This window comes from Cherax quadricarinatus, chromosome 12 (assembly GCF_038502225.1).
Source record: "Cherax quadricarinatus isolate ZL_2023a chromosome 12, ASM3850222v1, whole genome shotgun sequence".
In the NCBI taxonomy this organism is placed as follows: Eukaryota; Metazoa; Arthropoda; class Malacostraca; order Decapoda; family Parastacidae; genus Cherax; species Cherax quadricarinatus.
Window position 1 is genome coordinate 24,450,694 of NC_091303.1, and position 12,461 is coordinate 24,463,154.

The window sequence follows — 12,461 nt, forward strand, 5'->3', positions numbered from 1 at the left end:
TCTGTCATGATCCCATCAGTTCTAGCTGCTTTACCCCCTTTCATTCTACGTAATGCCTCACGTACCTCCCCCACACTTACATTCTGCTCTTCTTCACTCCTAAAAGATGGTATACCTCCCTGACCAGTGCATGAAATTACCGCCTCCCTTTCTTCCTTAACATTTAAAAGTTCCTCAAAATATTCTCGCCATCTACCTAATATCTCCATCTCCCCATCTACTAACTCCCCTACTCTGTTTTTAACTGACAAATCCATACTTTCCCTAGGCTTTCTTAACTTATTTAACTCCAAAATTTTTTCTTATTTTCATTAAAATTTTTTGACAGTGCCTCTCCCACTCTATCATCTGCTCTCCTTTTGCACTCTCTCACCACTCTCTTCACCTTTCTTTTACTCTCCATATACTCTGCTCTTCTTATAACACTTCTGCTTTGTAAAAACCTCTCATAAGCTACCTTTTTCTCTTTTATCACACCCTTTACTTCATCATTCCACCAATCACTCCTCTTTCCTCCTGCCCCCACCCTCTTATAACCACAAACTTCTGCCCACATTCTAATACTGCATTTTTAAAACTATTCCAACCCTCTTCAACCCCCCTACTACTCATCTTTGCACTAGCCCACCTTTCTGCCAATAGTCGCTTATGTCTCGCCCAAACTTCCTCCTCCCTTAATTTATACACTTTCACCTCCCTCTTACTTGTTGTTGCCACCTTCCTCTTTTCCCATCTATCTCTTACTCTAACTGTAGCTACAACTAAATAATGATCCAATATATCGGTTGCCCCTCTATAAACATGTACATCCTGGAGCCTACCCATCAACCTTTTATCCACCAATACATAATCTAACAAACTACTTTCATTACATGCTACATCATACCTTGTATATTTATTTATCCTCTTTTTCATAAAATATATATTACTTATTACCAAATCTCTTTCTACACATAGCTCAATTAAAGGCTCCCCATTTACATTTACCCCTGGCACCCCAAATTTACCTACTACTCCCTCTATACCCCTCAGGGAAGGTTCCTTGATGTTGGTGAGGGGCTCTTGATTTAGGGAATTGGATCTGTTCTCCAGTTCCCCAAATTAAGCCTGAATGCCTTCCACATCCCCCCCCCAGGCGCTGTATAATCCTCCGGGTTTAGCGCTTCCCCCTTGATTATAATAATAATACTCCCTCTATAACATTTTTACTCACTTTAGCATTGAAATCCCCAACCACCATTACTCTCACACTTGATTCAAAACTCCCCACACATTCACTCAACATTTCCCAAAATCTCTCTCTCTCCTCTACACTTCTCTCTTCTCCAGGTGCATACACGCTTACTATAACCCACTTTTCACATCCAATCTTTATTTTACTCCACATAATCCTTGAATTAATACATTTGTAGTCCCTCTTTTCCTGCCATAGCTTATCCTTCAACATTATTGCTACTCCTTCTTTAGCTCTAACTCTATTTGAAACCCCTGACCTAATCCCATTTATTCCTCTCCATTGAAACTCTCCCACCCCCTTCAGCTTTGTTTCACTTAAAGCCAAGACATCCAGCTTCTTCTCATTCATAACATCCACAATCATCTCTTTCTTATCATTTGCACAACGTCCACGCACATTCAGACTTCCCACTTTGACAATTTTCTTCTTCTTATTCTTTTTAGTAATCTTTACAGGAAAAGGGGTTACTAGCCCATTGTTCCCGGCATTTTAGTTGACTTTTACAACACGCATGGCTTACGGAGGAAAGATTATTATTCCACTTCCCCATGGATATAAAAGGAAAAGTAATAAGACCAAGAACTATTAAGATAAAATCAAAGAAAACTCAGATGAGTGTGTATAAATAAACGTGTACGTTTCAAACATACTATACCAATAAAGGGGTAACCCCAAACAGTTGTCAACTAGTAAGTGTATCTCATGACTTTATTCAAAAAACTAAGCAGGTTAAACCCGACTAAGAGCACAGGCCCTGATAACATCCCGTCTAAGTTCCTAAAAGATGGTGCTTCTGAACTGTCAATCCCTATTGCTCACATAAATCTATCAATCACCACTAATACCGTACCGGAGGGGTTCAAGGAGGCCAGAGTTACTCCTATCTTCAAGAAAAATAGTAGGTCTGATGTCAGCAACTATAGGCCCGTTAGTACAGTGCACCCTCGACCAGCGGTGGCATCGATTAACGATAAATCTGACTAGCGATACATTTTATCGCAAAAATTTTGCCTCGATTAGCGCTAAAAAACTCGACCAACACTATTCCTTCCGTCTGAGACGCGTCCACTTCTGGCCAGTGTTTACAAGGCAGCCAGCCACCGCGGTCGCTTCCAAGCATACAATCGGAACATTTCATATTATCACAGCCTTTTTAGTGATTGCACCTGCAAAATAAGTTACCATGGGCCCCAAGAAAGCTTCTAGTGCCAACCCTACAGCAAAAAGGGTGAGAATTACTATGGATATGAAGAAAGAGATCATTGCTAAGTATGAAAGTGGAGTGCATGTCTCCGAGCTGGCCAGGCTGTACACAAAACCCCAATCAACCAAGAAAACGGCAATCAAGGAAGCTGTTCTTGCCAAAGGTGCAACTATGTTTTCGAAACTGAGATCGCAAGTGATAGAAGATGTTGAGAGACTGTTATTGGTATGGATAAACGAAAAACAGATAGCAGGAGATAGCATCTCTCAAGCGATCATATGTGAAAAGGCTAGGAAGTTGCATGACGATTTAATTAGAAAAATGCCAGCAACTAGTGATGTGAGTGAATTTAAGGCCAGCAAAGGTTGGTTTGAGAGATTTAAGAATCGAAGTGGCATACATAGTGTGATAAGGCATGGTGAGGCTGCCAGCTTGGACCAAAAAGCAGCTGAAAAATATGTGCAGGAATTCAAGGAGTACATAGACAGTGAAGGACTGAAACCTGAACAAGTGTTTAATGGTGACACTGACAATGTTGTGAAACACGTTAGGAATGTCATAAAGGAACGGGAGGTACAGGCCTCTATGGGCAGATATGTTGTGCGACAGAGGTCCAGTGACTCTCAAGCTGGTCCTAGTGGCATTAAAAGAAGGGAAGTAACCCCGAAAAAGGACTTGCCACCTCAAGTCCTAATGGAAGGGGATTCCCCTTCTAAACGCTAAGACCATCAACACACACCCCTCTTCCCATCCCATCAATCATCACCAGATCTTCAATAAAGGTAAGTGTCATGTAACTGTGCATGTCTTCTTCAGTTTGTGTGTATTAAAATTAATATTTCATGTGTTAAAATTTTTTTTTTTCAATACTTTTGGGTGTCTTGCGCGGATTAATTTGATTTCCATTATTTCTTATGGGGAAAATTAACTTGACTAACGATTATTTTGACTAACGATGAGCTCTCAGGAACGGATTAATAGCGTTAGTCGAGGGTCCACTGTATACTCAGTATATTATCCAAAATTCTAGAGAGGGCGGTGTACTCTCAAGTAGTTAAGTACCTTAATGACAACAACATTCTCCATAGCTATCAATCAGGCTTTAGAAGATCTTACTCAACCGACACCTCCCAAATTAATCTGATGGATTACATGAGAACTGACATGTCAAAGGGGAACCTCATAGGTATGGTAACCTTAGACCTGCAGAAGGCCTTCGATACTGTCAACCACAATATATTATGTAAGAAACTTCAAGCTATCGGTATAGGTTCTGTAGACTGGTTTAAGTCCTACCTTAGCAACAGGAGACAAATTGTCAAAATCAATATACGGAATCAGAACCCCTGCCGATAGCATGTGGAGTTCCCCAAGGTAGTATTCTGGGTCCCTTATTATTCTTATGTCATGTCAGTGACATGCCTATCAGTGTCAAGTGCAAACTCCTACTATATGCAGATGACAGTGCCCTGTTAGTGTCAGGTAAAGACCCACAAGATATAGCTAATGTTTTAACACTGGAAATGGAGTCCTGCAGCAAATGGTTAGTAGACAACAAACTATCATTACACCTCAGGAAAACTGAAGCCATTCTCTTTGGCACGAAACATAAACTGAGAAGGGTAAATAATTTTAATGTCCATTGTAATGGGGAGCCCATCACTTTGGTTTCATCAGTAAAATATCTGGGAATCCCCTTTGACCCATGCATGTCAGGAGAATTGATAGGGAACAGTGTAGTAAAGAAAGCGAATGCCAGACTGAAGTTCCTGTATAGACAAGCACAGTGTCTATCTACTGAGGCTCGCAGGACCCTATATCTAGCCCTTATACAATGCCATATGGATTACGCTTGCTCTTCGTGGTACTCTGCCTTGACAAAAAACTGAAAGATATACTGCAAATCACCCAGAACAAAATCGTTAGATTCATCCTGGGGCTGGGACCAAGAGAACGTGTAGGCCAGGATGAATTACAGCAGTTGGATATGCTGAATGTTGAAGACAGAGTAAAACAACTGAAGCTAAATCATGTTTATAAAATTGCTCACAGTGTCCAGAATATCTTGCTGCCAATTTTGTCAAGGTTGGGAACCAAAGCAATCATAGTACTAGGGGGAGAGAGCACAACTTTGTAGTATCCACAGTCATTGGCCAGGCTTCAAACACCTTTTATTGTACAGCAATAAAGGAATGGAACAGACTACCTTGCACATGTCAAAGCCAGTCATAGCATGAACCAGTTCAAGAAGAGTGCCAAAAGGTGTCTGATGAATGTAGCTACAGAAAGGGAGGGGAATGATTTTCTATTTTTTAGCTAACATACGTGTAAATTTGACCTTATTCCTAGTAAGGCAGGTGAAATTGCAGAGCTAGAGAGTGTACAGAGAACCTTTACTGCACGTATAAGTTCCATCAAACACCTTAACTACTGGGAGCGCCTGGAAGCACTTGACTTGTACTCACTAGAGCGCAGGCGAGAGAGATATATCATAATCTACACCTGGAAGATTCTGGAGGGACTGGTCCCTAATATGCACACAGCAATCACTCCATACGAAAGCAAAAGACTTGGCAGGCGATGCAACATACCCCCAGTGAAAAGTAGGGGCGTCACTGGTACACTAAGAGAAAACGCAATAAGTGTCCGATGCCCAAGACTGTTCAACAGCCTCCCACCAGCAATAAGGGGCATTACGGGAAGACCCCTGGTTGTCTTCAAGAGGGAGCTGGACAGACACCTAAAGACGGTGCCAGATCAGCCGGGCTGTAGTTCGTACGTTGGACTGCGTGCGGCCAGCAATAACAGCCTCGTTGGTCAGGCCCTGATCAACCGGGAGGCATGGTCGTGGACCGGGCCGCGGGGGCGTTGATCCCCGTAATGCCCTCCAGGTAGACTCCAGGTATATACAGAGCATTTCGGGCAAACTTAAAATTAACTTAAGATTAATAAGGCAATAACAGTACATATGGTCATTAGATGAGCTACAAAGAATACAAGAGAATTGAGTATTCTATTAGGTCATGCTATATGGCCTTAATAAGTCTTGTAGAGATCGTTCAAGGATGGAACAATCGCCTCTGCATATAGGCTCTCGACAGAAGAGTGAAAAGCACCTAGACATAAACATAATCCTTGATGATGGATAGGATCAAGTTTAGAGAGTTGCGGGAGAGACTGCAGAATATATCTGGTACACATGAGGTGGACCACATCTAAATAAAAAATGTATTTTTTTTTTTAAATTTATTCACAGCACAACCACAGTAAAGAGGACAAAAAAAGAGGCATACTACATTAATCATTATTATTATTCATGTTAATGTTGAAAATTAATGAAAGAAAAAGAAACTACTAAAACAAGGATTATTAAATATACTTAATAATTAAAAAAAATCTTCGATTGCAACTGTAAATCTTAACACTATATAATGTATAAGCTTTTATTATTTATGAAACGATATATATAAATATATATATATAAAATTTTGCAGCTGTGTGCAAAACCAATCATGTTCGCATCTTGAAATGTTACTTAAAAGCCCAATAAAAAATTTCGAAAAATCTTCATGCTGGAATAACAGCTAGTAATTAATATAAAGATGTTACTAGGATAAAAAGCAAATATGTTACAAAGTAGATACAATATTTACTGCTCTGAATATGAGGAAATTGTAAAAATATATTGAAAAATCTGATAATATACATAAAGTTGTTGTATGGTGCTTGTGGGTTTAGCGCTTAAGTTTTGATTGTAAAAATATATACAAAGTCATACTATTTAGGATAAATGAGAACTCTAGCAGTGAACCATCCACTGGAAGATGAGTTCTTCGTGTACAGTGGCATGTATGTTGGCATCTTTAGAGAACTGGTAAATTACTAATAGTGAAAGTAACTTAATTTTTCTTTTTCTTAAAGCAACAGTGTTACTACGTGTTGGCAGTTTTCAGATGATGGTCATACAAGTTACACGCCAGGTACCACATTTCTGTTAAGAAGCTTTGGTGGTCCTCATCACTGACTGGTATTAACTTCTTGGTGTTATCCTGCAAGGTGAAATATTTATGAGAGAGCAAAACATTCATTACTTAATAATCTAAACTTTGACAAATTATTGTTAATGACTTGGAAAACCTACATCTTCAAAGAACTTATTCTGAAAGATTTATACTGTAAGTGAGGAAAATACTAAAGATTTGCATACAATTATGATCCATGACACTTAAAATGAAGCAATGGCTTTGTTATTGTTGTAACTAAACTAATTAGTTTACTGAAAAATTTACTCACACTAAAAAGTAGATCAGTTTTTGAAAAATAATTATAAAAGAGTCTAAAGAAAGACTCTGGTTTTCCAAAGTTTTCTGCAGCCATCAGCAGCAGATGACGCATGTCTTCCTTCCTCACACTACTCTCAGACTGACGTGTCACAATCTGTCAGAATATTACAAAAGCAATATGTAGGAGTGTATATCAAAAATGGTTATAATTATAACCATAATTTTTAATGGGCTCTACTGGTAAGCCAGTGGAAGGCCTCGATCAGATGACCAAAAGCTGGTGTTGGGTCATGACATGACTAAGACCTGCATCAGGAAACACTTGTCGAGTTTCCTGACAAACCTTACCTAACCTAACCTGTATCAATATAAGTATGAATGAATGTGTGTGTGTTTGTATGTGTAGGGGCATCTGAACTGTGGTATTACAGAACTGCATCCTGCTCTCCCTTGTGGGTTTAGCACTTAGTTTTGTTTATAATAATACAATGGAAATAAGTCACTCTGACTTTTTTTGGGTTATTCTAGGTTCTCTACACATATGCTGCTATGTAACTGTATTTTTGTATACCTGAATAAACTTACTTACTCTGATTTACATTTCTAGGGAATGATTATAATCATTTCTTAATTACTATGTGAAAGCAATAATTTACAGTTAAGACAATTATTATACTTTACTAAAACATTTTCTTCAATGGAGTGCCTCAATGAAGAACTCTTGATCCACAGAGTTGGAGCTAAATTCTCCTTCCATGGATTAAATCTCGTTACCTCCCATTCTCTAGTGTTGTATGATCCATGCACATTTGGTGCTTTCCTTGAGAATGATATAAATAAATACATTGGAACCTCGGTACTCGAACAGCTCCCTATTCGAGCAGTTCGGTATTCGAACTCTTTGTTTGATAAAAAAAAATCCCTCGTTAGTTGACCGTTTGCTCAGCACTCAACCAAACACGACCTGCCAGAACTTCACTGTAAACTATTTCGTGTTTCTTCGCATTTTTTTTTTTATATTGTATATACAAGTCACCATGGGGCCTACGATGATTAGTGATAACAGCCAACCAAAGAGAATATTAGTTGGGAAAAATTCGTTCAGTACTTGAACAGATTGGCATTCAACAGCCTTCCGGAACTAATTAAGTTTGAGTATTGAGGTTCCACTGTATATGTGGACAGAGAGACGTACAGTTCATGAGATTCATTAACGAGAAACATTTCGACAAGAGTGGTTTCTTCACTCCTGAAGAAGCCACTCGTGGTGAAACATTTTCCATAATTCAAGTCCTGAACTGTGCACGAGTCTCAGTATCAACAGTTACTTATTATCACTTTACTACTAACATTTAAGATGTTATATGTTTTGGTAACTATACAGGCATTTAGATAACTATGATAACTGACCACGTTAGCTGGTACTCGTCCCAGGTTGCACTCCTTCACATTATAACTGGTCAGAGGGAACACTCCATGTGCACACAAGAGTTGGAAGTTCTCGGCTCTCAGGTACGAAGTTCCTCTATCACTGATAATATCTGGAAAAAGTGTATAGCAGCAATGAAAGGTTGATAAAAACTGTGGGTTCTACCCTTCAAGGAGGATTGTCTTGCCTTAATAATAATAATAATAATATCTTTATTTCTACAAGTACATATATAAGGTAAACAGGCCTAGCTGACATCAATGACATATTACTATACAGAAAGCCGCTTGTTATGCAGAGCATTTTGGGCAAATTAGGTCAGTTTTGTCCCAGGATGCGACCCACACCAGTCGACTAACACACTGGTACCTATTTTACTGATGGGAACATAGACAACCAGTGTGAGGAAACACGCCCAATGTTTCTACTCTCGCCGGGAATCGAACCCGGACCCTCGCCGTGTAAAGCGAGAGCTTTAGCCACCAGGCAACGGGGCAAAATCAAATCTAATTACCTATCACACATTCTGTTTCCTAAGGGCTGTATGACCCTTACATACGGGTCTCACGTTAAGTACTATTATTACTAATATTAAAAATAATCTTTATATCTACAAGTACATGATGCAGCTATTACAGACCTAGCTGATATTATTGGCATACTACATGTGGGTCGCATCCTCAGGATGCGACCCACATGGTAGGTAGTAGATTTGCCGGTATAATCGCCCGGCCCAGGCCTTTTCCAAGAGGTGGCCCAGCCTTGGCTCCCTGTCGTGAGAGTGTCTCAGACCAATGTCTGCCATGGGAGGAGGTACAAGTACCTCCTCACCTGTGACCAGCTGTCCCCAGGACTAGCCCCATTCCCCGCCCCACGAGGCTTGGAGGGAGAAGCTAGGCACCTTGGGCTGCCACAAACCCCGCCCACACTGGGCTCGAAAGGTGTGGCAGGTGCATAACAGCAGACGATGTCAGGAGGTGCAAAGGCAGCAAGCACTACAGGATCCTCTTGGAACCACACCCCAGCTTTAGGGATTAAGCCCAAGTGCTGGGGAAGCTCAAGAAAACCTCTTGTTGTGTGTGTTGCTGCTGCTACTTCACCTGTTCGTTACACTCTGTGGTGCAAACCTCACCAGTTGACTAACACCCAGGTACCTGCTTCTTTTATTTTTACACAAATCAATTTTACAGGCTAGGAACTGTTATCTAAAGGCTCAGCCCTATATGAGGTATACTGCCACCATCCCCAGGGGTGGCAATATACCTCACAAGTCGACTAACACCCAGGTACCTACTTACTGCTAGGTGACCTGGAGAGGGTTTCCGGGGTCAATGGCCCGGTCTGTGACCAGGCCTCATAGTGGATCAGGGCCTGATCAACTAGGCTGTAACTGTTGGCCGCATGAAACCCAACTTACGAACCACAGCCCGGCAGGTCAGGTACTGACTTTAGGTGCCAGTTCATCGCCTTCTTGAAGACAGCCAGGGGTCTATTGGTAATTCCCTTTATGTATGCTGTGAGGCAGTTGAACAGTCTTGGGGCCCCTGACACTTATTGTGTTGGCTCTTATCGTGCTAGTGGCACCCCTGCTTTTCATTGGGGGGATGTTGTATCGTCTGCCGAATCTTTTGCTTTCATTGGGAGTTTCTTGTGCGTTCTAGGGAGTACAGGTTGAGGAACTTCAAGCGTTCCCAGTAACTGAGGTGTTTTATCACAGTTGTGTGTGCCATGAAGGTTCTGTATACATTTTTTAGGTCAGCAATTTCACCTGCCTTGAAAGGTGCTGTTAGTATGCAGCAATATTCCAGCCTAGACAGAACAAGCGACCTGAAAAATGTCATCATGGATTTGGCATCCCTAATTTTGAAGGTTCTCACTATCCATCCTGTCATTTTTCTAGCAGATGCGATTGATACAATGTTATGGTCTTTGAAGGCGAGATCCTCTGACATGATCACTCCCAGATCTTTTACATTAGTTCTTCGCTCTATTGTGTAGTTGGAATTTGTTTTATATTCCGATATAGTTTTAATTTCCTCACATTTTCCATATCGTAGTAATTGAAATTTCTCATCATCGAACTTCATATTGTTTTCTGCGGCCCGTTTAAAGATTTGGTTGATGTCTGCAGTGTCTTCAATGGAGGACACTCATGCAAATTCGGGTGCCATCTGCGAAGGAAGACACGGTGCTGAGGCTTACATCCCTGTCTATGTCAGATATGAGGATAAGGAACAGGATGGGAGCGAATACTGTGCCTTGTGGAACAGAATTTTTCACAGTAGCCACCTGAGACTTTACTCTGTTTAGTACTACTCTTTGTGTTCTATTTGTTAGGAAAATATAGACTGGCCTACAGAATTCTCCAATGCCAATGGTATTGACGATTGGACAGACATTTTTCTTAACAAAATACTTAGACTATACAACAAACATTGTTCTATAAAAACGAAACAGATCACAAATAAACGGCTTGGTTGCCCATGGCTAACCAGCAGCATTCTGTAATCCATTGATAAGAAACACCAATATGAAAAGCAATATAGACAGGGCTTAATACACAAAGATATTCTTAAACAAAATTCAACAGTTCTCACCAAATTAATAAAGAAAGCCAAACAACTGTACTACTCCAGCAGATTCACTGACACAAGAGGAGATATAAAAAAGACCTGGAAAACACTTTCCCAGATTCTGGGGACCCACAAACTGAAAAAAAACAAGAATATTGTTCTAACTAAACCTCATGAAACACCACTGCATCCCACTGATACAGCTAACAAGATAAACGACTTCTTCTCAAACATAGGATCTAATCTCGCCAGTAAAATCCCATGTACCAACACCCGTACTGGGGACTACCTAGAAGGGAATTTCCCAAATTCCTTCTATCTTGTACCAACTGAGCCCACGGAAGTCACCGCGATCATAAAGTCACTTAAAAATAACTCAGGGGAATCTGTCTCATGTCCCACCATTATTGTACAAGTGAGCGGCCCATGTCCTTTCGCATGCTATTACATTACTTTTTAACAAGTCACTTGAAACTAGCACTTTCCCGACACTACTCAAGACAGCAAGGGTTACACTAATACATAAAGGTGGTGACCCTACAGACATAAACAACTATAGGCCAATATCAAACTTACCATTGCTATCCAAAATCTTCGAGAAACTCGTGCACAGGAGATTATATTCATTTATAAAGTCACAAAACATACTCAACCCCTGCCAATCTGGATTCAGGAAAAATAAAAGCACTAATGATGCAATTATAAAAATGCTAGACCTGCTTTACAAAGCATTGGAAAATAAGGAATATCCGCTAGGAATTTTTATTGACCTAAGAAAAGCATTTGACAAAGTAGACCATGGCATCCTACTCCACAAACTTGACCACTATGGTATAAGAGGCCATGCTCTTGAATATTTTAAATCCTACCTTTCTAATAGGTATCAGTATGTCACCATTAAAGACACAGCCTCATCAATATGGCTACTTGATACTGGAGTTCTGCAGGAAAGTGTCCTTGGACCCCTGCTCTTCCTCATTTACATCAATGATCTTCCAAACATATCCCAACACCTGAAACCCATTCTCTTTGCTGACGACACGACTTATGTCATCTCCCACCCTAATCTTGCCACCCTCAACACCATTGTTAACGAGGAGCTGCTCAAAATATCGACTTGGATGACAGCCAATAAACTTACACTTAACACTGGCAAAACCTACTACTACTCTCGACAACACTCTAATTGCCAGACATAATGAGGGCAAATTCCTTGGCCTATACCTCGACAACAACCTAAATTTCAGCACCCATATCCAACACATAACAAAAAAAAAGTATCCAAAACAGTGGGGATCCTCTCCAAGATACGATACTACGTACTGCAAACTGCCCTTCTCACACTATACCATTCACTTATATATCCATACCTCACCTATGTGCTTGGGGTTCAACTGCAGCAACACACCTAAAGCCAATAATAACCCAACAAAAAGCCGCAGTAAGAATAATCACTAAATCCCATCCCTGGCAACACCCCCCCCCCACTCTTCATAGATCTAAACTTACTCCCTGTTCAGAACATCCACACTTACTACTGTGCAATCTATATCTATAGGACCTTAAATTCCAATATTAACCTTGACCTAAAACACTTTCTTGATAGTTGTGACAGGATCCACGGGCATAACACCAGACACAAACATCTCTATGACTTTCCCTGTGTTCGACTAAACCTTTACAAAAATTCAATGTATTTCAGAGGACCTAAAATCTGGAACTCCCTACCTGAAAA

General features: G+C 40.4%; 1 protein-coding gene across 1 annotated transcript in view; it reads right to left on the minus strand.

Moving 5' to 3' along the window:
* Positions 1–5,806: 5,806 nt before the first annotated feature.
* Positions 5,807–12,461, minus strand: part of LOC128686619 (uncharacterized) — a gene marked incomplete at its 5' end in the record, with an annotated part of 113,103 nt that continues 106,448 nt past the window's right edge. The window contains 3 exon segments of the mRNA XM_070084280.1: positions 5,807–6,490; positions 6,735–6,878; positions 8,135–8,265. Coding sequence (XP_069940381.1) covers positions 6,374–6,490; positions 6,735–6,878; positions 8,135–8,265 — 392 coding nt within the window.